Source organism: Simochromis diagramma, unplaced genomic scaffold (assembly GCF_900408965.1).
Source record: "Simochromis diagramma unplaced genomic scaffold, fSimDia1.1 OVJJ01000361.1, whole genome shotgun sequence".
Lineage (NCBI taxonomy): Eukaryota > Metazoa > Chordata > Actinopteri > Cichliformes > Cichlidae > Simochromis > Simochromis diagramma.
The window spans coordinates 11,403,510-11,430,102 of NW_024386860.1; the positions used below are offsets into that span (position 1 = coordinate 11,403,510).

The 26,593-nt window shown below is 40.1% G+C and overlaps 1 protein-coding gene, 1 long non-coding RNA gene and 1 other non-coding gene across 3 annotated transcripts; 2 read left to right on the top strand and 1 right to left on the bottom strand.

The window, feature by feature from the left end:
* Nucleotides 1-1,068: 1,068 nt before the first annotated feature.
* Nucleotides 1,069-21,499, top strand: LOC120732741. Its single transcript, XR_005695666.1, has 3 exons — nt 1,069-1,230; nt 10,670-10,672; nt 21,489-21,499. It is a non-coding gene; the product is annotated as an uncharacterized LOC120732741 (long non-coding RNA).
* On the bottom strand, nt 20,901-25,689 carry LOC120732740 (trace amine-associated receptor 8b). Its single transcript, XM_040030541.1, has 2 exons — nt 25,468-25,689; nt 20,901-22,301 (listed from the first exon to the last, which is right to left on the bottom strand). The coding sequence occupies exon 2, from the start codon at nt 22,265-22,267 to the stop codon at nt 21,233-21,235; it is 1,035 nt and encodes a 344-aa protein (XP_039886475.1). The 5' UTR covers nt 22,268-22,301; nt 25,468-25,689; the 3' UTR covers nt 20,901-21,232.
* Nucleotides 23,183-23,256, top strand: trnat-agu. The gene has a single exon. It is a non-coding gene; the product is annotated as a tRNA-Thr (tRNA).
* Nucleotides 25,690-26,593: the final 904 nt, after the last annotated feature.

The window sequence follows — 26,593 nt, forward strand, 5'->3', positions numbered from 1 at the left end:
GTTTCCTGTTTTATTTTGAAAGTTTTGTTTCCATGTTGGGTGTGTTTAGTTTTGCTTCCCCTGTGGCGTCATGTTCTTTTGTGTCAGCTGTGTTTTGCCAGGTGTTTCCACTTACCTTATTCCCCTTCTGTGTATTTAAGTCATCTGTCTCCCTTTGTTCATTGTCAGGTCATCTGTTTTTCTCACCTCATGGTCCATGGATATCATGGTTCTCTCATCTCAGTTTTCTCATGTTCTGGTCATGTTTAGGTTTGTGGTGATCATTAGAGCTTTTGCTTCCCAGTTTAGGTTATTGCTTAGTTTTTCACCTTTGTTTGCCCGTGCTTTTGTTTTTGTGGTAGTTAACAGCCAAAATAAACGGCCCGCTTTTTGTTAAACTTTAGTCCTGCCCCTTTTGTGTCTGCATTTGGGTCCATACTCCTCAAACACATCGGCCATTCTGGCAGTGACAATCATCATTAACATACTTGTCATGTTTTCAGTTTTGTTTCATTCAGTCAGTCAAATAAAGGCAAAAATCAGGAATTTAGTCTTCACTGTTGTTAAAGCTATTTAATTCAAATTAAATGCTTATTAACTGGTGTGATAACGATATAACTGATGATATAATTGACGTGAGACAAAATACTTTACAATTCCACAACTTGGTGCCAAAAAACCCCCCATCAATGTATTTTCACTTAATCAAGCAGCTGTTTTTATATGCATTAAAGCCATATAAAAATTTAACAGTGCAAATGCAAATTCCTTGCTGAGTTTAACCCAGTTTAAACAAAAGACATTTCCAGTGGAAATTGGCCGACATATCCTCAGCATAACCATGTATAATATCCACAAAAGTTAAAAAGAGGTTATACACACACAATACTGTAATATTATGTTGAAGCACAGTACGTATCACTCCGCGAGGCTCCTGACTCCTGAATGCTCCGACAATCCATCAAGTTCTTTGTTGTGTATCTGACGGACGAAAGCCAAACCAGTTCCACACCACTGAAGTTGCAACATTTTTACAAACCAATTCTGGTTCATCCGTTTCATTCAACAATCCGCGCTTTCGCCCTTCTCATTTTCCGTCGCGGCCATGCTTTTTCCACCATGTGCGTATGAACACAAAGGCTCTCCGCATGCGCGTTTTACCCATATTCTATCGCGATGTTTCATTTTCGTATCATTGCCTAACATTGTACCGGTATCACCGTGAACGGTATGATATGGCCCAGCCCTACAGTGGACTTTAGTTTAAAAGTTTTGTCTTTTAGGAAAATGTCCAGCTTCAGAAGCAAACAGAGTTAGAAATTAGGTCGTATAGCAGGTGAAAAATAAGAGCCAAGTATTTTCTTCAGAAGTTGGTAGAGATTAACAAACAGATTTAAAAAAAAAAAAGTTATAGTCAGCATAGAAACAGTTGCAGATCCTCTGTTTTTCTCACAATCCTTTCTCTCTCTCCATTTGTGACTGTATATGTCTCAGGTTATGTGGAGTGCTGGAGGTTTGGTACTGCTCCAGTTCCCACCAGATCCTGACTGGCAAACACTCATTAACTAATTAACCCCCAAAGTATTTCTCTACTTTTCATCCATTCAGTATTTGTCTTATTGTTCTGTCACCAACAGTGATAAAAACATTCAGGTTCCATATTTATTTCTGTGCTTTTAGAATTGTTTGTTCATCCTATTGTCCTTATACAATAAAAATACAACCATGGCAAACTGCAGCTCTTTGTTCAGTCTGCCAGCTCCTCACTGACAACATCTGCCCGTTCTCCACTGGTACCTCCACAGAAAGTTTAGGTCCTCATTTCGACTAAAATCTCTTGAATTCTGCTGCGTTGTACAGTAGGCTTTCCTTAAATATAGCTCTTGTCAGGTCACCCAAATGAGTTAGGCGACTCGATATACAAACTCAAAGTGTGTTCATGGGCAGGCTTTATTCACAAAGTGGCACTTCAAAATGTTGAATTATAGTCCCATTTCCTTTCATTTATTTAAGATTTCATATCATTCATCAGGTTCAACTGAAATTCCTTAATGATATTTTTATGCATTTAAGAGCGTTTAGTGAATCCAGTTTTGTGTGAAAAACCCGCTGAGTGTATAAATTAGTTCATATTTGTTTTTAATAATTGCTAAATGGCTGATTTGAGTTTAAGCTTGCTCGGGCTAACTGGCTAACTGAAAATTAGGCTTTTGCAAGAAACAGCTTACATTGGCAAACCCTTTCACCAACAGCCTGGGGATTTGATTTAACACATGACTGACTTGACAAAAAAAACAGTTTCTGTGATATTTCTTAAAACAGAACATCTGGGTTGGATTGGGTATGTGTTTAAGCCAAAAAAGGGGATTGGTATTTACTGAACCTCAGACGTAAAGCTCGTCGAAGGCTGTGTTAGAGGCAGGTTGAAGCAGTTAAATCTGGTGTTAGCTGGGAATGGGCAGAGACGCGTTGGTGCAGCTCAGCACAGTGACACTAAATCCATATCGACACAAGCTGCTCTAATGCTCCTCAACAGAGCTCCCTGCTGCACTGATTACTCTGCTGCTGGGAGAGATGACACACACACACACACACACACACACACAAAACCGATGTCAAATATGTCTTAAAGTCAAAATCCTTTTTGCCACATCCGAAACTTTCAAAAATCCCTTATTTTGCCATTTCTTATTAAAGGATCATAGCGTACAGTATGGTATGAAATATGTATCTGAAATTATTCTGCACAATCATCTGTCAGTTTAACAGCCTTGGACATGATTCGAGGCATCCAACCCAGCCATTAATCTGGACACTGACACACTGGCCTCAAGCACAATCATCTGTCAGTTTAACAGCCTTGGACATGATTCGAGGCATCCAACCCAGCCATTAATCTGGACACTGACACACTGGCCTCATGTTTGAATTAGTCGCCCATTTACTTTTCTGTGAAAGTGAAAAGTAATATTGTAGTTGTAACATTTCGCTAACACTTCCAATGAAGTCTGAATGAATGCAGTCACATTGTTGGATGAACATGGAGAAGATCATGGCAAGACATTTTTAATGATAGCGAGTCTGCAAAATCACAAGCTCCCTGGTCCTCAGAATGAAAGTCATGCTTTTATGTTGCTTTTCTATACTTGTTGAGCACCCAAAGTACTTTTCAGCTAAGGCTTAAATCACTCAGAGCTTTATATCTATAAAGCACACACAAACATTTGGGGTTCACTACTCAGATTGTAGCTGGAGACTTTTCACTTTGCTTAGGTCATTCCCCGTACATGTGGAAGATGTAGTATGGAGAGATAGTCTCGATATGATAGAGAACTTCAGGTTTCTGGATTTGTTAAAGTTTTCATGCACCAAACACCAAACACGCCCCCCCATTTGCCCTTAATCCTGTTGTCTCTGAATGACAAACATAACTGAGGCTTAAATTTTTCATTGTCAGTGAGAGCTAGAGAGGAATAAGGACAAATACACATACACAAAGTTGCTTCTTGAAACTACTGATGTGCTTGTGTTTCTTTGATTAATTACCAACTTATTTTTAGTTAAAACTCTGAGATTAAAAATCACCCTGCTGCTGCAGCTGCTGTTGGCTTGAGAGGCACTTAGGTCTCAATTATAGTGACTAATTAAATTGATTGTTTGTCTAATTGGATTAATGAACAGCCTGGCACATTCCCTCCAGAGGTCTAAACCCAGACAGCGAGCAGATAGGAAACATTTTCTCGGTGATCATATTTCACATTTAATGTCAGGTATACGCTTCAGTAAGGACACCACCTTAAATTTAACATAATACCTGACTTTAAGAACTGATTAGCTACCAGGTTTTGGTAAGCAGGTTTAGGTATATGCATCATGATATAAGAAAAAAGGTTCGTCCATAGACAGCTGTGGCATAAACACAGTGTTTGTGTTTTCACAACTTTTGTTGTTCTATGTAAAGAGCAAATGCTAAAAAAAATACCAAAGATCTCAGCTTCACACACCACCAGACAAACAATTTCTGGCAACAGCATGCAGACCGTCAATCATCTGTTATAATCCAAAAAAAAGAAAAAGAAAACTAAAGCCTGAAAGAGAATGTCTGACCTTTTCCAGTATTTCTGAGCAAAACATGCAACCTGCACTTAAATTCCTAGACATCGTAAATAAGCTTCTTTTTTTTCATCACTTACCTCTAAGTGCAGCTCAATTTGGAACCAGACACCCTCTCATTGCTGCTAACATTATCAGGAAAAGCAAAGGAAGAGAGCAAATGAGTTCTTCTTCTTGTTAAAAACACACAAACAAAAAAACCCCACCAGCAACAGAACGTACTTAAACCGATCCTGAAGCAGAAAGAAGTGGTGGACAAACTAGGGATGTTTTTCAGAATTTATCAGTCACACTCCAGTTCCTACGAAATGGATATGTACATATAATAGGTTTTTCACCATTTTTTGCCCATTACCCATCTTGCTGACACCCAAATAATGAAGTTTGTCTCTCTTTAACTCCTTCCTATTAAGTTTTATGTCGCAGAGTTGACTCCAGTTTGGTTTGCTCTGTGTGTTCAGGGTCTGTTCAACATGCACAACATACACATTTGTGCAATTTCCTGCTGTCTTAATGGGGTTGGGACCATCAGTTGTGTTGTCCAGAAGTCAGGTTGGTACACAGCCCTATTTGACAACTGTTAGAATTAATATTATGCAAGAACCAATCAGCTAAGTAAAGAGAAATGACAGTCCATCATTACTTTAAGAACTGAAGATCAGTCAATTTAGAAAAACTGCAAAAACTTCGAATGTGTCCCGAATAGGGGTGGGTACCGGTATCCGGTGCCATTATGGCACCGGTTCTGACATAAACGGTAGTAACCAGACCGAAAAGCAGCGCACATTTCGGTGCTTTTTTTTCCCTGAGATGTCATACACTTTGGATTCTAGCCAATCATTTTACCTTTCCGAGGATAGTAGGGGGGGCCAGGTACATACGCTACAGATTAAAAATGCCCAAGGCTAAGCGGTCAAAAGTCTGGCTGTACTTCACAGCAAAAGATGCAAACTCAGCAGCCTGCAACAAGTGCTTTAAGGTGATACTGTGATACTGTGCAAAGGAGGTAACTCCTCAAATCTGATGAAACACCTGGCGACGCATAGCGTTTTTTTAAAAGCCGAGAAATGCACTGTATTTGATAGCTTGCTGCAAGACCTCACGCCGAGCACATCTACTGCGGGTGTGGTGCCTGTTATCGGACCCGGAGTTCACAACATATCCCAAGAACCCGAAGAGGAGAGTCTTGACCCCTAGCCCTGTCATTGTAGCAGAAATGATGACAGATGATGATGGCAGCAGCAGCCGTTCTTCTCTGGGTGAGTAGGTTAATGTTGTTCGTGTGTAATTTAAGTTGAGTAGACAAACCACGTTATTAAATTAATGCATGTAAGGTGAACTAGCAATCATCGTCGTAGTTACATGCGGCTGTCTTCTTGTTTGATGGCAGATACTCCCTTCACCCTGGCCAAAAAGGCTGAAATGACCAAAGAAAAAGTGGAAAACAGTTAAACATGAGAGGTTTTTGGACAAAGTTTGTGTTTTTTCCATTGTTTAAGCACTGCTTCCAGCCAAGAGTGATACCATATATGCCCTATAGCTGCAGAAAAGGCTAAATTCTTATCTTTTTACAAAAAAACAGCTAAACGTGAGGTTTTAGGACAAAGTTTGTGTTCTCCATTCTTTAAGCACCGGTTCGAGCACTGTTTAAGCACCGGCACCATTTCAAAAGTACCGCTTTGGCACCGGTATCCGATAAAGCCTAAATGATACCCATCCCTAGTCCCCAAGTGCAGTTGCAAAAAACATCGAGCACTACAATGAGACTACCTCACATGAGGACCGTTGCAGGAAAGGAAGACCAAGAGTTACCTCTGCTGCTGAGGATAAATTCCTCTGAGTTACCAGCCTCAGAAACAACAAGTTAACAGCACCTCAGATTAGAGCCTAGATAAATGCCACACAGAGCTCCAGTAGTAGACACATCTCTACATCAACTATTCTGAGGAGACTGAGCGAATCAGGCCTTTATGGTCAAATAGCTGCTAAGAAACCACTACTAAGGAAAAGCAACAAGCAGAAGAGATTTGTTTGGGCCAGGAAACACGGAATGAACACTGGACCAGTGGAAATCTGTGCTTTGGTCTGAGGAGTCCAAACTTGAGATCTTTGGTTCGACCTGCCGAATCTTTGTGCGATGCAGAACAGATGGTCTCTACATGCATGGTTTCTACCATGAAGCATTTGATGTCTTCAGTGAAAATCTACAATGTAAATAGCCATGAAAATAAAGAAAAAACATCAAGAAGGTGTTAAAATTTTTTTCTAACAAAACTCAATAAAAATGTTCATAAGAAAATTCAATCTGAAGTAAAAACCTAGAACATTTCTAGGAGGCGTCTTCTACATTACATCGGTTTCTTGTGCTCTTGGGGTAACAGGGCTTTAAACCACAAAAAGATAAGAGTTCATCCAGATCAACAGTTCCAAGAATAAAGAGTATATTTCCAATCCTATCATTTGGCCCAAGCAGAGATACCGGCTCCCGAGTGGCTCGGTTCATAAAGGGCTGTTGCACAGGTGGGAGCCTTTACTCATAACGTGATGGAGAAGAAAGGGAGGTGGTGCAAGCTGCTCTTCCCCACGGCACAAGAAATTTATGTAATGTCAAGGAAGCGCCCTGTATATTTCTTTAATGAGGAAAGTGACAAAGAGGAATTTCTCCGCTTCCTCATCTCCCCTGACGATCAGCTCTTCCTGACTGAAAATACAGACACTGAGGAGGAAGAGGAGTGCAACCGATGACACAATGAAAGGTTACTTTTCTATATGATAAAAAAAGCTTCTAATTTTACTGCGTTTGTCTTCCACTTAGTACCAAAGACAAAAGTGTACCCGTTAGTACAACAACATAGATGTAGCAAAAGTGAAGATATTGCTGCTTTTCAAAATGTGTGATTATATGAGATTGTTTTTTCCTACATATAAGAACCCAATGATTGCACAGCTACTGAAATAAAAGCAATAACAATAGATATTTATTTATTTAGTTTTAGTTTTGAGACACCAGCTAAGCCTTAGTTACATGTAAGCTTTAAGATTTAATAATTTGTTAAATAATTTTATATCTTTTTGTAGATGCAACAGCTGTAGTAGAGTTGAATTAAATTGATCTACTGTATACAGATCAAATCTGGGAAATACTCACAGTATACTGGACTCAACTCATATACTAAAAAACAATATTTGGAGTATTTACTGACTGTTGGAGAGAAAAGGTTTCTCTGTGTTTTGGGGCTGTTTCTAACCAACTAGGCTGCAGGCCAACTCTGCACCACTCGAGTTACCACAGCTTTCCAGTGTCTCTCTCAGACATCTCATGGAGAGCCTGTGTTGCTCACAGCACCCATCTACCTGCCTCTTATCGTGACTGCCACCATTTCCTGTCAGCCTAAGCCCACTTATGATTCAGTTTCAAACTTGTTATAAAAAAAAAAACAAAAACCCTGCTCTCTTCTGCACTGACATCTGAACCAGTGCTCTGCTTTTGGGTCCTCAGACTGACATGGCCTGATGCAAAAAGTCAGAGCTCCTGCTGACAGGAGAGGCACTCGGGTCTCAATTAGACAAACTCGTTTGATTGACTGGTAGTATAATTAGATTATTGAGCAGTCGTGCTCATTCCCCTCCAAAGAAAGAAACCCTCCAGACATGCAGCAAGCAGATGGAAATGTGGAGCGAATTGATTGGAAATAATCTTCATTTTATATTTAGAATAGAATAGAATAGAATAGAATTCAACTTTATTGTCATTGCACATGCACAGGTACAGGGCAACGAAATGCAGTTTGCATCCATCCAGAAGTGCTTTAGTGATATAGATATATTACAATATATATTAGCAATAATATAGATATGTGAGTATATTACAGAAATGGGTCTATTATGGTATGTTATAATGTACACAGTATGAAGTATGTTGTGAATATTCTATAACTATAAGTATGTACAGACTGTAGTGAGTACAAGCTATGTACAGGCTATGAACAGGATATAAATATGAAAAACTATACAGAATATGAAATAAATAACTTTACAGAATCTGGGATATACAGCTATACAGAAATGGGAACTATGCAAGTTGTAAACAGTTGTAGGATTAAAGATTATCGAATGTACAGAATGATTATTTACACAGAGCTATACAGTAGTGCAGTTAAGATAAGTGAGGGTGTAGATAGTTTCTACAGAGGCTATATAAAGTGCTAGTGGTTGTGAGTGGTGGTTCAGTCCATGCTATTATTGTGTGTTTGAGGGTACAGTTGTCCATTGTGGGTGTGTGTATGTTCAGTCCATGAGTTTAATGTGGGTCAGATGTCAGGAGGCAGAGTTCAGGAGTCTGACAGCTGTGGGGAAGAAGCTGTTCCGGTACCTGGTGGTCTTAGTCCGGAGGCTCCTGTAGCGCCTCCCAGAGGGCAGGAGGGTGAAGAGTCCATGCAATGGGTGACTGGGGTCTTTGATGATTTTCCCAGCCCTTTTCAGACACCGCTTCCTGTAGATGTCTTTTATGGCAGGAAGTGGTGCTCCGGCGATGCGCTGGGCAGTTTTCACGACCCTCTGCAACGCCTTCCGGTCCGAGGCAGAGCAGTTCCCGTACCAGACTGTTATACAGTTGGTCAGGATGCTCTCGATGGTGCAGCGATAGAAGTTCACCAGGATGTCTGAGGACAGGTGGTTCTTCCTCAGAGTCCTCAGGAAGAAGATACTTTATTTTTTAATACATATATATATTTATTAAATATATATATTTAATACAATATATTTAATACAAACCATGACCTGCCAGCTCAAATCAAACATCACACAGGACTTTTTGAAATCAGTACATATCAAAGTTATGATAAGCAAGTCTTAATGCACATTTTATCTCCCAATACATTTTTATTAATGACTTCAACTACTCTGTTCAGGCTGTTCACACTACCATGAAAATATTCTGTTTCGTCAGAGTTGTAGGGATGTTTCAGGCATGCACTGTGTCACAGGTGGTGTGGGTGAAAAGTGAAGTAAAAAAGGCAGAGACAGTTAAGCTTACCAGTGAGTGGAAGTAAAGAAAAACCAATTGCAAAACTGAAAGGTACAAATGGAAAACAAACCATAGTTTCCTGCCTGATAAACCTGCCACTTAAACTCTAATAAAGCTGTGACTAGTGCCATGCCTCCAAATGACACTTCAAGAAAAATGGAGTTTTGCAGTGGAGGGGAACTAAAGGAGAGAATGGCTTTGTTATCATGGCTGCAGTGTAAGTGTGCTGCAGGCGGGGTTGTGGACCCAAAAATGCAGGACTGTGCAACACAGAACTGAACTAAAAATCGCAGCTTTAATCCCAGAAAAAGCATCAGCAAAAGATCCAGATCAACCAGAGACATAAAATAAACTGACTCACTGACAGCAAGGCAAAAAGTGAGACAGAACCACAGAACTTAGCTACAATGAGGGGATCGGAGACGATATATACACACAGTGGATGGTGGTGGGAACACAGAGGCAGGGGAAGCAAAAACGAACATAACACACAAGTTGCAGACTATCAAAGTAAAACAGGAACTACCACCGAGACACGGGACTAAGATACATGAACTTGACAAGACCAGAAAATACAAATGGTAAACAAACAACAACAACCACAGAAACCTGGAACACAAACCATACTTAGAATATTAAATAAACCAGAATCAAAAAAGTCCAAATGCATAAACACTGGGTCACAGGCACAGAACCGTGACATTTGTCATCAGCATCATTCCTCTTGGAGCCAAACACTGGAAGCAGGAGAATCCCAATCCTGATGGTGACACACATTCAATCTTTCTTTTAGTGTTTACATGTGATCAATGAACTGACAAGTATAAAGAGACTTAACAGACACCGCCACAGAGATTCGACTGAAGAAACTACAGCTCTGGGTTCAAGATACACTCACCTTCATCATCACTCTGGGTTCTTAGCTTTGTGTTAGCTTGATGTTTGTCAAGATTCTAGCAAAAAGCTAAAATTGCGATAGCAGCACAATGCGGATGTTTCTGTCTTGGATGCCGTTTCCACTTCACCATTGTGCTCTTGTTCGTGCAATAAAAATAAAAGTGATGTCCATGTCTCCACTGATCCAAAGCTGTAGACCACACCACCGTTCCCCCCTCCCCATGAACTAAAATCAACTGACTGTAGTGGAAGTTTGCTGGAAGTAGCAGCCCAATTGTAACTCTAATGTAACTACAGAATTTTGTACAGTAACATGTTACATTAGTTACATTATGATATTACTTAATAATGTATTGTGTCTACAGTAATGCTTCTTAATGTATTACACCCAACACTGCTCATGGACAATGGTAAAATGGTAATCAGAATATTTTATTAATCCCTAAGGAAACTATGTGGCTTACAGTTGCTCCAAGACAGTAACAGTAACAGACTAAACTAATTAAATAATGCAATATGTTAGCGAATTGACAAATTGCTCAATTATAAATATCAAGAATATTACAGGGGTGATTATAAATGTCAAGAATATTGACAATATGATTGACATTTGACTCTTACCTGTGAATTTTGTCATTTGCTATTTTACTGTAGAGGGTATGCAAAAATGGTGTAACTGTTGCATTGTTTACAGTGTACTAGACGGAGGAGTTGTACAGGGAGATGGCGACGGGCAGGAATGATTTCCTGTGTCGTTCAGTGCTGCTTTTTGGTAATCTCAGTCTCTCACTGAACGTGTTCCTGTGTGTAGCCAGCACCTCATGGAGTGGGTGGGAGGTATTACCCAGCACTGTCCTCAGCTTGGACAACAACTGCCTCTCCGACACCACTCTAAGGGAGTCCACCTCCGTCCCCACAACATTACTAGTCTTGTGGATCAGTTTGTTTACTCTGTTGGCATCTGTGACCCTCAACCTGCTGCCCCAGCATGCAACAGCATAGAAGACAGCACTGGCCACAACAGACTCATAGAAAATCCTGAGCATTGTCCGACAGATGTTGAAGGACCTCAGCTGCCTCAGAAAATAGAGACGACTCTGGCCCTTCCTGTAGAGTGCAGTGGTGTTTTTAACCCAGTCCAGTTTATTGTCTATGTGTACTCCAAGGTATTTATAGTCCTCCACAATGTCCACATTGTGGAGGACCCCTGTATTGAAACAGGGGTCAAGGTTTTCCTGATCCTCCTAAAGTCCACAATTAATTCCTTGGTCTTTGCCGCATTGACCAAAACAATAGCTTATTTCTACCCCTTTAAAGCAGAATGATTTTTTCAGAGTGACGCACAAATCGATCCCCCCTCCTCCTTTTCTTTCATTCAAACAACTAAACATTCGAATAAAACAAAACAAAAAAAAAATTGTTGTTCACAAAGGTGACTTTCTTACTATTTAACTGCGATACTTTAGAGGGAACAGAGTTAAATGGAAGAGTTAAAAATATTTGTCGAAAACAACAACAAGCATATTCACATAAGATGTCATTAAACGCTGCATGAGATTCATAGAAGTGTTTGTTCTCCCCTTCCATCTCGGTTGCAGAAAAATAGCCTTTTTTTCCATCCTTGTCTTCCTTCAGGGTGAAAAACGTGTGCTTCCCACCCCTCCTCTCGCTCCAAGGGGAATGAAAAACAAAGCCCCGCTGATGAAACATGGTAATAAATCTACTTTAAGCAAAGTGTGGAGGTCTGTGTGAGTGTAACCCTGCTGTAACAGAAACCTCAAAAGAGTCTTGAATCGCTGAGAATGACACAGAGAACGAACTGAGCTTAACCAAACTAATTAACAGTCAATCACAGAATTCAATGAAGTAATACAAGTCATTGTACAGGGGCACAAAGCACGCCACAGGGCTCTAAATAACACTTGTTCAATACTTATAGAGCTAGTAATTCTCTTGTGAAATTGCCCAAGACTAAGAAACCAATCCCACACAGCGATACCACAACATTAAATCCCCCTGTCTAATATTTTGTAACCCTCCCTCGTGCCACTAAAAGAGCTGTTATATGTCAGAGCATGTATAGATCTTCTCTGGGGTAGTCCTGTGGTGTATACATGTGGCATTAGCATCTAATTCTTTGGGGTTTTGTTTATTGCAGGGTGGTACCTTTGTGAACTGTGCCTTTTCCTACATATTCGATTAGATTGGGAGTCATCACTGGCAGGGGACCAAATAGGCCTCGTCTGTGTGTTAGGGGGTCTGGTGGCTCGCAAATTAGCCTGTGTTCAACTCAAGCTCTGCACACAATTACTCTTGCTTTTAAGCTGCATAATATTGTCACAGTGGCAGTGGAAAATAACCCATCTACATCAATATTACCTTTTCGAGTATGCAGTGACTGATATTAACTGTCATTACACATGCATAAAAATAAGAGTGGCATTAATGCATCCTAACTTTACAGCAGTCAGGCAGCAGGTGGACTGTAGCTCTGCTCGACTTTTCCACTTTCGGATACATTTTTAATTACTGAAAAGGGGAGAGAGAGTTCAGGGTTTGCCACTGAGTATACTCACTCGTGGCACATCGGCATGGGTTGATACTGGTATATAAAACCTCTTGCAAAAATTCAGTGTTGTAATATTTTTGGCAATAGCCTGTGGTAGCACAGCAAAATATCATATTTGTAATTTTGTATCAAAATATTTAAATATACATTATGATTAAACCCATGGATCCGGGGAGTCTGGATGCTGAATGATTGTAACGGCTGCGTGTTTTTTCTGTTAAATGTTGACGTGGATTGTACAAGTTAAAGTAACAGCCAAGACCCAAGGTCTCCCAGCTAGCAGGATATTATAATGAAATTATGAAGGTTAACACTTCATCTGTCATTGCTTCATGGATTAACGATGCCTCTGACATGAAAACTGACTGACCTTTCAGTTTTAAATTTTTTCTACATGTAATTTCACATCAAGTACACGTTCAACTGCTTGTTAATGCAAATATCTGACCAGCCAATTACCTCACAGCACATAATGTAGACATGGTCAAGACGGAATGGGGAAAAAATGTCATTTTGAATGTGGCACGGTTGTTGGTGTTAGACGAACAGGTCGGATTATTTCAGAAACAGCTAATCTACTGGGATTTTCCCATTCAAACATCTCTTGGGTTTACAGAGAATAGTCTGAAAAAGATCACATATCCAGTGAGTGGCAGTTCTCTGGACATAAATGCCTTGTTGGGGTCAAAGAAGAATAGTTACACTGTTTCAAACTGATAGGAAAGTGACACTACCTCAAATATCCACTTGTTACAACCAAGGTATGCAGAACAGAATGCACAGCACCTCAAAACTTGAAGCAGGTGGGCTATAGCACATCTGGGTGCTACTTTTGTCAACTAAAAACAGAAAACTGAGGCTACAATTCATCAGAACTGGACATGAACGTTTCCCGGTCTGATGACTCTCAATTTCTGCTTATTCAGATGATACAGATGATAGTAGCAGAATTAGATTTAAACAACAAAAAAGCAGCAACCCTTCGTGCCTTGTATCAGTGGCTCAGGCTGCTGTTAGTGGGGTAATGGTGTGGGAGGGCTTCACCTAACATACTTTAAGCCCCTTAATACCAGTACCACTATGACACAATATCCATCCCTTTATAACCACAGTGGGCCCATCATCTGATTATTGTTTCCAGCAGGATAACGCAGAATGTCCCTAAACTCAAATAATCTCAAACCGGCTTCTTGAACATAACAATGAGCTGACTGTACTCGACATAGACCTCCACAGAAACCAGATCTCAAATCCCACAGGCCACCTTTGGGATGTGACAGAATGGGAGATTCACATCATGGATGTTCAACCAACAAATGAGCAGCAACTGTGTGTCAACTGCATGCCAATTTCCCCAGCACCTTGTTGAATCTCTGTCATGAAGGATTAAGGCAGTATTGGCTGTATTATGTTTCAATATGCCTCATTGTTTATTGATTAAGTCCTCACCAGTGTCTTACAACCTATTTTTAAACCTGCAAACTGGGAAAGTCTAGCTTCTGTCAAACATTATTCTTCTGCTAATTATTCATCTTGTGGCTGTAAAAATTTCTTACTGTAGATTTTTGAGACTGATAATAAAGGTGTGAACTGTAATGTGTTGCAGCATATGAGAGCTCTGTAGGATTTAAAGATTTATCGGATCTTTGAAAGCCAAAATTATTTGTGAAGGTTGGAGCATTATATTTCTTTTTTGTGAAACGGGTCCAAAGTGACGATTACTGAACTGGTCTTTAGCAGCCATCTCCATCATCATCAGCAGTCTGTTCAATAAAACACAAAGAGCCCCTGCTGCACAGTTATTGCTCTCTGCATGGGGTCTTTCTCAGAAACCTTTGTAGCCTCAGCATGATGTACTTTTCTTAGAGAAAGCTCCCATCCGCTCACATTTTTGATAGCCTACATTGCTGTGCCAAGAAAGTTAAATTTAAATCTAAAGTCCAGGAGGAGTTACAGTTGACAGTCCAGGCAGCAACCACCACATCTCTTTGTGAGCAAAAACAATCAAGTATTTGCATGTTTATAATAAATAGATATGTCTGTGAAGGTTCTCAGTTCTCAATAATTATATATGTGTGCACACTAAGTTGGGCTTGGTCTATAATACCCACATGTCATAATTAGCACGAAGAGATCAAAGTAAATAAAATAATGTGCAAAAGTCTTGAGCTTCCTCTCATTTCTTCATATTTGGCTTCCAAGGAACCAGACTTGGCCAGACATGTCAAAGGAATGTATTTAGTTTGTTAAGCTATTTAAGACTGACCTACGAGTCATTCAAGCATTAAAAACTGAAGGAGTAAATGAGTGGTGTCTTCCTATAACTGACAACTTAGCAAAGCACTTTAAATTGTATCTCAAGGTACATTGTTAATAGCAGCCTGTAGCAAAAACTCAAAAACTGAGAGCTGTATCTGGCTTCAGTTCATCCGCCTACTTTGCACTGAAGCCTCATTAGAAATGGTTTCAGTGGAAGGGTGGGTGTCAAGAAGCCATTCTTAAGGAAGGGAAATAGGGAGAAATGGCTGATGTATGCCGAATTACTCAAGAACTGGACTGAAACTCATTAGCAACAAGTTTTATTAATCCAAATTGTAGATGTTTGATTGAATGCAGAAAAGTGCCATCAGATTTTGATCCACCATGCAATCCAGTTTAGAAAGGAACTGATTGGCAACACCTTTATTTTTTAGCCTGCCAGTGAAGTAAAAGCATACCTGTATACAAAAAACACACAATTAAACACAATCAGTCAAGGATTGGTCTTCCCAGAGTCCAGAGTTTAACATTACTGAAGCAATGTGGGATAATCTTGAGAGAGAAAAAAGCAAAAGGCAAAGAAAAGCTTTGAATGTCCTTCAAGAATCCTGGAGAAATATTCCTGAAGACTACTTAAAGAACTTAAAGAAAGCTGACTAAGAGCATTCAAGCAATTTTAATAGCAAAATATAAAGAAATGATAGATGACTTTTGCATAGTACTATATACTATATGTTATTAAGCCATTCAAGAAAAACATCAGTGAGTCACACTGGCTGTAGCCTTGTATTCTGACAGAAAAGCTCCGACAAAGGCACTCCTGCTGTTTTCTTCTGCAAACGCTGGGAAATCTGCATCTGCAGGAATGGAGTTTGAACCAAACATAAGTTATCTACACATTTACTTTCTGAATGACTGACAGTACAGTATGAAAACATTTAAGATGTAAATCAAGTTTCTAAGCATTTTCTGATTAATTCTAGGTGGGAAACTCTCAGAAAGTAACACCAAGACTGGCGCAATTTTTATTTTTATCTAAGTCAAGTGAAGCGACTTCCAGTCAGACTTTGGAAGTGGTGGGTGGTTTTTGAGATGGCTGACATTTGATTTTGCCACTAGAGAAACATAAAAGTGCTATGACAGAAATAAGAACAATAATTAAATGTGTAATTATATTGTGTTAAAAATGACTAAGGAGAAAGAAGATGGAAAATACATGCATATTATCTCTGAAGTCAGGAGCAAGGACGAGAAAGGGTTCCACTTGCAGGAGTGGTTGGTAATGTTTACATGCAGCCTTGGATGCTCCTGTGATACTCGTTTCATAACGCATCGAGATTCATGATGCCTGGCAGCATTTTTTCCACTTTTCATTCATCAAAATGTTCACACAGGAGTTACATGTTGATGTTCACAAAAAGTATTATCCACTACCAGCATCTTTATTTACTCTAAAAGTTTCTTCCAGAGTATTTGATGCTCCAGCTTATTTTGTTTTGCATTTTCCATCAAATCTATACACCTCATCAAAATACCATATTTTCATTGGTTTCAGTTCATTTTCAGATGCTCAGATCAGTCTGGTATCTTATCAATAATTTTTTTTTTGTGTATGAATGAGATACCGGTTCCTGCCTAAATTCAGGTGAAACTGAAAAACAAGACTGCCCACGTCGAGGTGATAACAGTCTGGTGTGTTGAAGAAAAGTATATTCTACTTGTCATGAAAGTTTCTCCCCTGTGATTTGGCTCATTTATCCCTCACCCACCTGCGGTCCCAGGTGTTTCCAACCTCTGGAGATGATTTGCAGTGAGCGCCCGCTGTCAGCATGATCCACAGGAGCTAACTGACTCAGAGTCAAAATCTCACACAAAACATTTTTTCAGTTTTGCTTCTGATTTATTCCATTATTTATTCAATTTAGCCTCGCATGCAGGTATCTTATATAAGATGAAATTCATTGACACAAAATACACCATGTCAGAGATTGTCCCGTGTGAGACGTGGAGCCTGATGTGCCAGAAGGGTTTGTTAGTCTTTTTTCTCTCAGGTAAAAATAATTGGATTCTGTCAGTTAGTCTGGAGGTTTTCCAGACTAACTTGGGTTTTGTAATTGAAGAGAGAGGTCACAGAAAACAGTGTCTTGTATTGGGTCGATGTGGTGCTTGGCACTGAGGGTTGTGTTTAATCTTTAGGAGAAGGACCTACTTTTCATTCCTATCTCAAGCTCACAGCAGACCTAGCCGCTTCTTCCTGTGTGACCTTTTAGATTGGAGACCTTATCTTGGGACAGGTACTTTAAAGGCACTTGGTAAAGTAGGAGGGATCTATTATGCACTTTTTAGATGTCCAGGTTAGACTGCTGCTTTGCCTGCATGTATCCCAGGCTGATAGGCTACTGCACACATGCTGCTCAGTGTACACAATTTTAAATAGTTTTAATTTGTCTTCTATTACAAGCTAAAAAATGTATTGTTTCTTTTAGTAATCATACAAAGCACTTATGTTAAGTATATTTCGCACTGTACATATGAACTGTATGTTTTAAAATGGCCTAACCTTGGTTTTCCTTTTTCCCCTTTTGGTGTTAGACAGTGGAAATGCTGCAGGAAGTTCTGTGGTTTCCTGACTGCAACGTGGTGGGCCTGAACCGTAGTGGTTTGTTTATTTTAAGCTCCTCACACTAAGTAGCATGACTGTTTAATTTAGTTTAGGCTGCTCACTGTTGTCTGGCAAGAGCTGTGTGTGTGTTGTAAGCTTAGATTATTTATTATTTTTATTAGTAAATCCGGCTCTGCCTAAACCTAAAACTTGTTTGTGTCAAGATAAAGTCAAGTAGACATCTTTTGTGTACTGGACCCACAAACATAGTGTGTTGGGTGACAGCAAAACACAAATGCAAAGATCAAATAAAGTCATTAGTCATAACATCCACCTGTAATTAATGTGTGCTGAGCGACGTTGTGTACAGCACAATGTATACCTTCATACAGACGTAAATGCCGCACTCTGAAAGCTCTTTAATCTTTTTTTCTTTTTCTAATTAAATGAAAGCCCGAGCTGGTAGCTGTTTGTGGACTGAGGGGAATAGTGAGAGTGTGACACATCAAAGGGTCTAACTGACAGTAAAGGCCATAGAAAAAAAATCAGGGAGATAACTGATTGCTTTGTTGCAGGGGCAAACGTGCAGGTGGTATGTCGAGAGCTACGTGTTTAATCACAGCCCGCCTTTCCCACAAAAACCTAATCTTTCCTCACATGTGGGTAGGAATATGAAAATGCACAGTGAGTTACATTTTGCAAAAAAAATAATAGCATCATCAAAGTGATGATGAGAGATGATAAAACAGCACAACAGTGTTGACAAGGAGTAAATGAGACCATAAAGAAATGCCTACTCTACTCAGGTTTGTCCAAAAATATGACAAAAATTGTTTTTGTTTTTGGCCCCCCTGAGACTGAGTCTGAAGGAACAGGCCAACAGTGACATGTTTCTGGAGTGCTGTGCTGACCTGATGATCAGTGACGGCTTTCTTTCTTTTGCCTCAGCTTTCTTCCTCCCCCTCTTTTTCTTTCCAAAACCACTTCAGCGCCAGTCAATGAGCCTTATTAATGTTAGTCAAGGACAGTGATGCCAACGTCTCTTTTCTTTATTCTCTCTCTTTTTTTATTGTGACCTTCTTTTTACTTTTGTTTTTTTTTATTCCTCCACACTGTGACTCAGCGGTTTCTGTTGCTGGAAATGATAACTTCCACAGTAATTGTTTTCTTTCATGTTTCAATTTCACCTTCTGTGCAATAGAGGCCGTTTAGAGGTAAAAGCTTTTAAAGTAAGCACACATCACAGAGTCAAAGAATATCTGTTTGAATCAAACTATTTAAAAGAAAAGCTTGACTTTCGATTTTAGTAGTTGATGATTCTGAATGAACATTTGTGTTAACCAGATTTTTAATGCAGCTGTTCCTAAATATGCATAAATAAGCAAAAACGTGTTTCTCGTTTTCATTCCTCTGCTTATGTCTGCAGTTTTAGAACCAGAACAACTAGAAACAATGCTTAGTTTCACCAGAGGGGAAAACGATATAATATGTTACCTCGTTACCTCGCTCTCATTCCTTTTCTCTCTCCGACACTATCTATTAAATGCAAATGGTGCACCTTTAGGCCTTTTCATTTCTTTTCTTTTTTAAACTTGCTTCACTGGCTGATTTCAGCCACCCCATCCCTTTTTTTATATTTAAATTTTTGGTCCAGTTCCCAGAGAATTAAAAGTTTATGATTACGTCTTGTTGGGTTGTGGTCCAGCAAAACTGCTTGAATAACAAATAAAAGGAGGAAATGTGTGTGTGTGTGTGTGTGTGTGTGTGTGTGTGTGTGTGTGTGTGTGTGTGTGTGTGTGTGTGTGTGTGTGTGTGTGTGTGTGTGTGTGTGTGAGAGAGAGAAACATATATATTTTTTCCCCAAAGACCACATGGTTGCACACAGTCCAAAGGCTGCTATTAAACTACTACAGCTTAGTCCAGTTTTGACCTCAGGGTTTCTTCATTAAAATAATGACAGCATGGAGTTTAGCCGTGTGGCATTCTGGGATCTGAGCCTCCATCTATGAAGCAGTCCCTGCTTTATATGGAAACCTATTTCTGCCACTGAAAAAACAAAGAAACAGTGCTATTCATAAATCTAAATTCTGGACCATTATATTAAATTTTCACCTTACTGCTAAGTTTAAGTTAGGAAGTGTACATTTTGACGTCTGGTTGGCTAAAATGTTTTCACTGGTGGAAACAAGCTTGTGTAGCTTTAATAATACTCACCTCTGGAAAGGTCATAGAACGTCTTGTAACCTCTTAGACACCATTAAGAGACTCGGTATGGTAATGTATCTTACCTTATATTGATGGTGGCTTATAGCATATTCTTATTTTTTGTGAAAGTTTAGTATCTGTTTTGAATCATGTTTTGTATCCAGCCTCTATTTCATTTGAGATATTTAATGTTGTAGCAGTCCAAGGGGAGGAGCCACTAACCCAAAGACTGGTGGGACTGTTCATGCTGGCATTCATGTGTTAACTTGCAAGGTTATAACAGCTATTCCAGTTATGTTGTGTTGATCTGTTGTTGTTATTGTTAATTTATAACCTCATTGCTGTTTGTTCTGTATTGAGTGTGGCTAGCATGGCCACCATGACTGAGACTGCTGTACCAGTTAATGACCTCTGATCACTGTGCTGCTTGGGGTGTGATGCTAATAAAGCTGCATCCCTGTAGTTGAGCAGCGTATGGAAAACAGGAAAAAACAGAGATCTCTGTCTCTTCCTTTCACTTAAGCTCATTTTACATTTAATAAAATGTCGCCAACACATTTGGAGCCAAACTCTGCACTGTGATATGAACTCGCCAAACTAAACAGGCACATCTGCACAATAGCTTCACATAATTCAGAATACAAAAAAAAAAAAAAACTAACACTGATGCAGAAGGCAGACAGCCTTATTTGAGGTGAACCACTGAGTAGTCCATGTTTTTGCCAAATGTAAAAGTGTTTGGTATCCTTTTGCCATGGCAACAATTTCTGTTTTCTAGAAGAGCATTTTCTTTGTTACTTTGATGTTTCAATCCACACACCGGATAATATAGAGAGCCATACACAGGGAAGAGGCTGTGGCCTTTTTTAAGTTGCTGAAGTAAAAAGAGGCATGAAATTATAGCAGAGTACTCTCAGAGCAACAGTGCTGCAGAAGCAGTCGGTTTCATAGCAGAAGGCTCAGCTCCATCTCACATGATCAAAGGTCTTCTTTGTTGACCAAATGTCATATAGGCTAAAAAAGTTAGGAAGGGCTATATGATCTATTTATTTTTGATTATAGTAAAGCATGTCAACAAACTAAATACTGCATGTCTGGCTTTTGATGTGATTCTCAGTGGGGCCTTTGGAGGAACTAAATTGGGATCCCTGCTGTATACTCTCAGTCTTGATCACTTAATGTTGAAGTATCTCACTGGGAATCAACATCATCAATCTTACTAACAACTCTGATGCTGTGGTATCCAAAGATAACATCCACAAACTGTTTTGGTTTTCATCGGGTTTTAATTAATTACACTCAAGCAAACAATCATTCCAATAACTGAAACAGGCTTCAGTTTTTAAATGTTTCACAAAACAAGACAAATACCCACAGAGAGAAACAGTTGTGATCTGAAAAAGCTCCATGCTTTTTATCGATGTAAAAATAAACTGTAATTTCACAACAGCAATGCACAAGACATGCAGGTATGTCTCTTAAGAGGCTCACAATGTGTTTGAACAAAGAGTTTGTGCAAAAAACAACCATCTAAATGACGCGGCCCTCCTCGTGTATGAGTAGTCTTTGGTCCTGGTCGATTTTAAGTTTTGGTGGTGTTTTTTCTATGAAACGGCATCAGCAGTTTCTGTGCCCGCAGCCTGAACTTCTGATCCCTCACGCTGTAAATAATGACATTCCAGCAACTGTTGGTAGCCAAAATCCAGAAGGCGAAAAAGGAAAAGTTGCACCATTTATTCCCCAAAACGTTCCCGACCACAAAGACAGCGATTGGAGTGAACGATACAGTGAAAGCCACAGTTAGAGTCCCGATGGTTTTGGCTGCTTTAATGTCTGAGAATGTGGGTTTGGTCGTGCTTTGGCTTTCACTCTCAGCCAAGTGTTTCCTGCGTCTTGAGTGCTGCCTGATGCTGGAAAGAGAGATGATATTAATGACCACTGTGCCACCAAGGAGGGTGAAGTCAAACGCGGGGAAGAGGAGGAGGATGTTCCAGGCCTGGCTTGGGAACTTGCCGATTGTACCCAGAGCGTAGTTACACATCCGACTGCAGGAGTTATACTCCAAAGCAATTTCACTGCTGAAAACTATCGGACACACAGCCAAGAAGAAACTTCCCACCCAGGAGAGGACAATTAGGATCGTGGTCCTTTTACGAGTAATCACCGAGTCCTTGTGCAAAGGCCTGAGCACGGCAATGCTTCGCTCGATCGTCAGAAAGAAAATAGTCGTAATGGAGACCAAAGTGCACCCAGCAAAGATGGGGCCAATGATGTTGCATGGGTGAAAACTCACCATTTGTGAGTTGTACGAGGTCCACTCCGGTGCCGAGTCAGTGACCATGAGATAAACCTCAGCGTAAACGGAAAGCGGGACCACAAATATTCCCACTGCCAGATCAGCCACGGCGAGGGATGCCTTCAGGTATCCCTGCGGTGTGTGGAAGTGTTTGGTTCCCAGAACCACAGCAAGAGTCACCAGATTTCCAAAGAGGGTGGCAAAGATCAGCAGCACCATGAAGAGCACCATGAGGATTTTGTTGGCCAGAGTGCAGCAGCACACAGTGCAGTGTGCCTGTTCAGTTCTGTCCAACATGGTCGGCTTGCTGGACTCAATCATTGGATAAAACGATGCTGGGCATTCACATCATGACCTAGAATGAACACATAACAAAAATAGTGTTAGGTGTGAGCTGCTTGTGCTGAAATCAGGGAAGAAAAAAGACACAAATCTGGAGACTAAATATCAACTCAGCATGGCTCTAAAGTGTGTCCACAGTATCTGTTTGTTGGTAAGTAGTTATATTTACAGACCAAATGATTCAAATAACTAAACAGCAGGAAGTAGAAAGCTGAAACCTGTTCAGCCAAGCCCTTATAAAAGAGTAACAACAGTAACAACAGTGGAGCAGCCTAATAAAACCAGGAATGGCATTCAGCAACACTTTGGACATAGTAGTACAGAAACTGTATTTAAATCAACACAACTGCAGCTTATTTGTGGGGCAGTGTTGTGCTTTAACTTCTTGGAATTAACCACTGTCCCACATCTTCAAAAGTAAGGAAATGTAAACATATTCACTTCTTGAAGAAGACATCATGATTGCTCCATTCAGTCTACTTTTTCATATCAAAGTTTCACTACATCTGGCAAATATATGATGTAACTCCCTGAAACTTGGGCCGTGCACTGAAAATTAGCCTCATATGTGTTATATTTTTCATGACCAGTACACCACAGTGTCACACTTACTGTGTTAGCACTGAACCTTTCCAGAGGACATTAATTGTGTGAAGTAGAATTAGCCAATGTAGACGTAATTTGTACAAAGAACTTGCCTGGATTATGAGTGTATTGTTTCATTTATTTGCAGAATATCTGATTTGCATGTCTACTTGGCTTGTTCCCCATGACTAAATGAACCTTGGAGGAGGATTATGGGTCTTGTAGTATTTAGAGCATCAGCCACACATTGTCCCACATGGCCTAAAGCTGTACTCCTCCCTCCATCACCTGACTCCTGCTCATCATAGTGGTGCCGTGGCTTAGCTGGTTAAAGCGCCTGTCTAGTAAACAGGAGATCCTGGGTTCAAATCCCAGCAGCGCCTTTAGTGCTATTCTCTTCTAAAAGAACTTTTAAAAAAACTCAATATAAATACCAGTCCAATAAATATTGCTTTACCCCACCCCAAAAAGAATAAGCCCTTGCTCAATCACTGCCTAGTCCTCAAGCTGAAATCACTGGCATTTGTTCCTATGGGAGGGACTACCACAATGATTCTCTCATGGTTTACCGTTGCAACCCACTGATTCTTTCCCCCATGGAGTGACACAAAAGCTATAAACAGCGAACTATTTCTGATTCTGTCTAAAATATTGGCTGATTTTCAAAAGACATGAAGATTAGACTAGTTCTGCACATGCAAGGGCTAGTGGTATCCATGGCACCCCATAGTGCATGCTACATGATCACAGTGTCCACAATTTGATTCATTGTCAGGAGACCTTTGGTGCATGTTACACCCCCCTCCTCTCTCCCCCATTCGTTTTGTCAGTCGGTGGCAAAATGTCCCCAAAAGAAATATACATTTTTTTCTTTTATGCCTTTGTGATTTTCAACCTCCACTTGATCCTTTATCTGCCCGCCAACCTGTTCCTCTCACCTGCCCCTGCTCCTGTAGAGCTACCTCTCAGCTCAAACAAAGACCTTTAAAGTGGACTTAAGAGCTCAATACACTATAACATAAGAAATAAACACCACATGAACAGAACAGGGCAGACTAATTATCAATTGCAAAGTAAGAAAACGCAGCCGAATACACCAAAGGACCGGCAATATACATGTGATTTGACTTAAAACAAGGCCATGTGCATTTAAAATACACACACATACACACACAGATACGATCCAGGTATCCCTAATAAAGATTTTAAAGAAATATTTGGTGAAGTGTGATTTAATTAAAGAAAAGAAAAAAAAAAGAAAAAGAAAAAGAAAAAAGCTCACACAAAATAAAAGATTTTTTTTAATGATAACAAACAATTATTTTCTCTCTTTGTCGAACAGTTTTCCTTCAGGTATCCCTGTGGTGTGTGGTCTTATGCAATAAACAGATGTGGGCTGCACAATTGGCGCATGCGCCCTGCTCTTCTCTGCTCTGCGCCCTCGCGTGCGGGCCATCTGGATGGGTTGGAGGGAGGGAGGTTAGGCTGTAAGGAAGGATGGATGGATAGATAGAAGGAGGGATGGCCTACAACTAACTCCAGCACGAGGTTAGATGACGTAATAATCTGTCCGGACAACAACTGTAGTAGTAAACAAAACCCAGCTGACGCTCACAGCCTGTTTTAATCTACAGTCTGGCAGGTTCCTGGACAGCCTTCCCGTGGAGCACCAACATTTTACATTGGAATAAACTAAACAGATGCATTACTGGGATTTCGTTTTGTGTAAAAAAGTAGAAATCAATTAGGCGATTAAATGTAAATGTAAACAACGAGACAGTTTTCTTCTTTTTAAGGCCACCGAGTCGCTTTTCAGAGACGCACCAGCTGAAACCTCCATCCCTGCATGGAAATCCATACATGGTTATCATGGGAGCCCAATGCGCACGGAGAGCACAGTTAAGAAATTGAAAAAAAAACAAACAAACAAAAAAAAAAAACGCCGTGGAGACATAATGTATCCAGAGTTAGATCAAAGTTGAATGAAAAATTAAAAGCGTTTCTAATCTTCCGCGCTGTTTTCTTGGACATTCAACTTCAGAAACAGAACCAATGCGCAGCTACAGGCGTCCCTGTCTTCATGTTGCCTTTCAGTGTAAGATGCGTTACCCAGAAGGGTTTTGTTTCCCTCTGTGGCCATCATCTTCTGAGCGCAGGCATGCAGACAGCTCACGAATATCCTGCCGATAATTGTTTAGGTAAAATCATTTTTAAAAAATCGAAAGGAGGAGAAAATAACAAAATTATAAATAAATAAGTTTGTTCCAGCACGCACAGATTAGCGCTGCCCTGCATGAGTATGTGCTCCTTGCAAGATTCCACTTCAACGAATGAAATGCTCTTATTACTTACATGTAATATGCGGAAGATGGATGGTTGGATGGACTTACATGAAAGTTTTTAACTCAGTTACTTTGTATTTAAGAAGAATGAACAAACCTGTTCTGCTGCTGTTTTTTTTTAGCGCACTTCTAAAATCACAGTGCAGACGTCTAAGACCCGTTTCTACATATTACCACACATAATAGTGTCAGTTCTTATAAACGAGCTAATCAAGGTTTGTAAATATTACAGTTCAAGTCAAGTCTACTCACTTTCAGCTTTACATTCATCTCAAGACGCAGTGGGAAGCAGTCCGTAAAAAAGGCATCTCCCAGCTGATTATCCTCACAGCTGACTGCTGTTTAAAACATCCCACAGCCCTTTCCATGAAAATTATGAGGGGAAAGAGTCCACGAGGAGAATCACAAAACTCACTTTCTGTAGTTCAGATGTTGTGCGAGAGTACGTGTGCGGGAAGTTGGATTTGTGGTGCCGGGCGCTGCGCTCTGGTTCGCACTGCTCCGGAGACACTGTTTAAGTGTGTCCTCCACTGGTTTCTCCATTGGCTGGGGATGATGATGATGATGATGATGATGATGATGGCAGAGTCCACCTCCTATAATATGACGCTGGCTGCACATGAACGCGTGTGTGCTGAGGATGAGGAGGGTGGTGAATCCTGTTGCTGTATCCAAGTGGTTCATTTATCGGGACTGAGTTCTTGTCTATTTTTTATTACTTACAGAGAACCCTTCAGTTTCACAAAGCATTCTTCTTCTATAATTATTATTGTTCTGCACCTGTTTAATAAAACCAACCTCACCACTTTGCCAAGGCTTTATCTGTGAATTAATGCAGCAGTATGAAAATCAGGTCTCATCTGACTCTTCCAGCAGGTTTAAAATTATGAAAATCATATTCATGATATTTTTTAACCTTTTATCTGACAGCTCACAGTTGCATGGCTGAATTACCAGTCAAGCAATATAGGGTACTTTCCACAACAGTGCAAGGTCCCGGGAAATTGAACATTTGGGAACATAAATACATAGCCTCTGATAGCATGGCAAAGGGACATCCTCCTTTACCACCTTATCCTGCAGCCATACCTGAGGAACGGTTCTTTCATTAGAATCTAATTTCAGGGTCTTTTATGTGTTAAAAGTGACAGTACAGCTCAGATAATCTGGGGTTGAATTTCTAGTATAGATGAGATGTTTCCAGATTTTTTTTTTTTTAAAGCTGAGCCTCACAGGCAAACTGAACCAGTACAGAGGGTCCCATAGAAATCCTATTTAAAATATACTAGAACAGTTTCTCAGAAACGGAATACTAAAAACTCCAAGCACACTGCAGGGTAAGCCCTCTGCAGAATTCACATTCATTGATACACTGAGA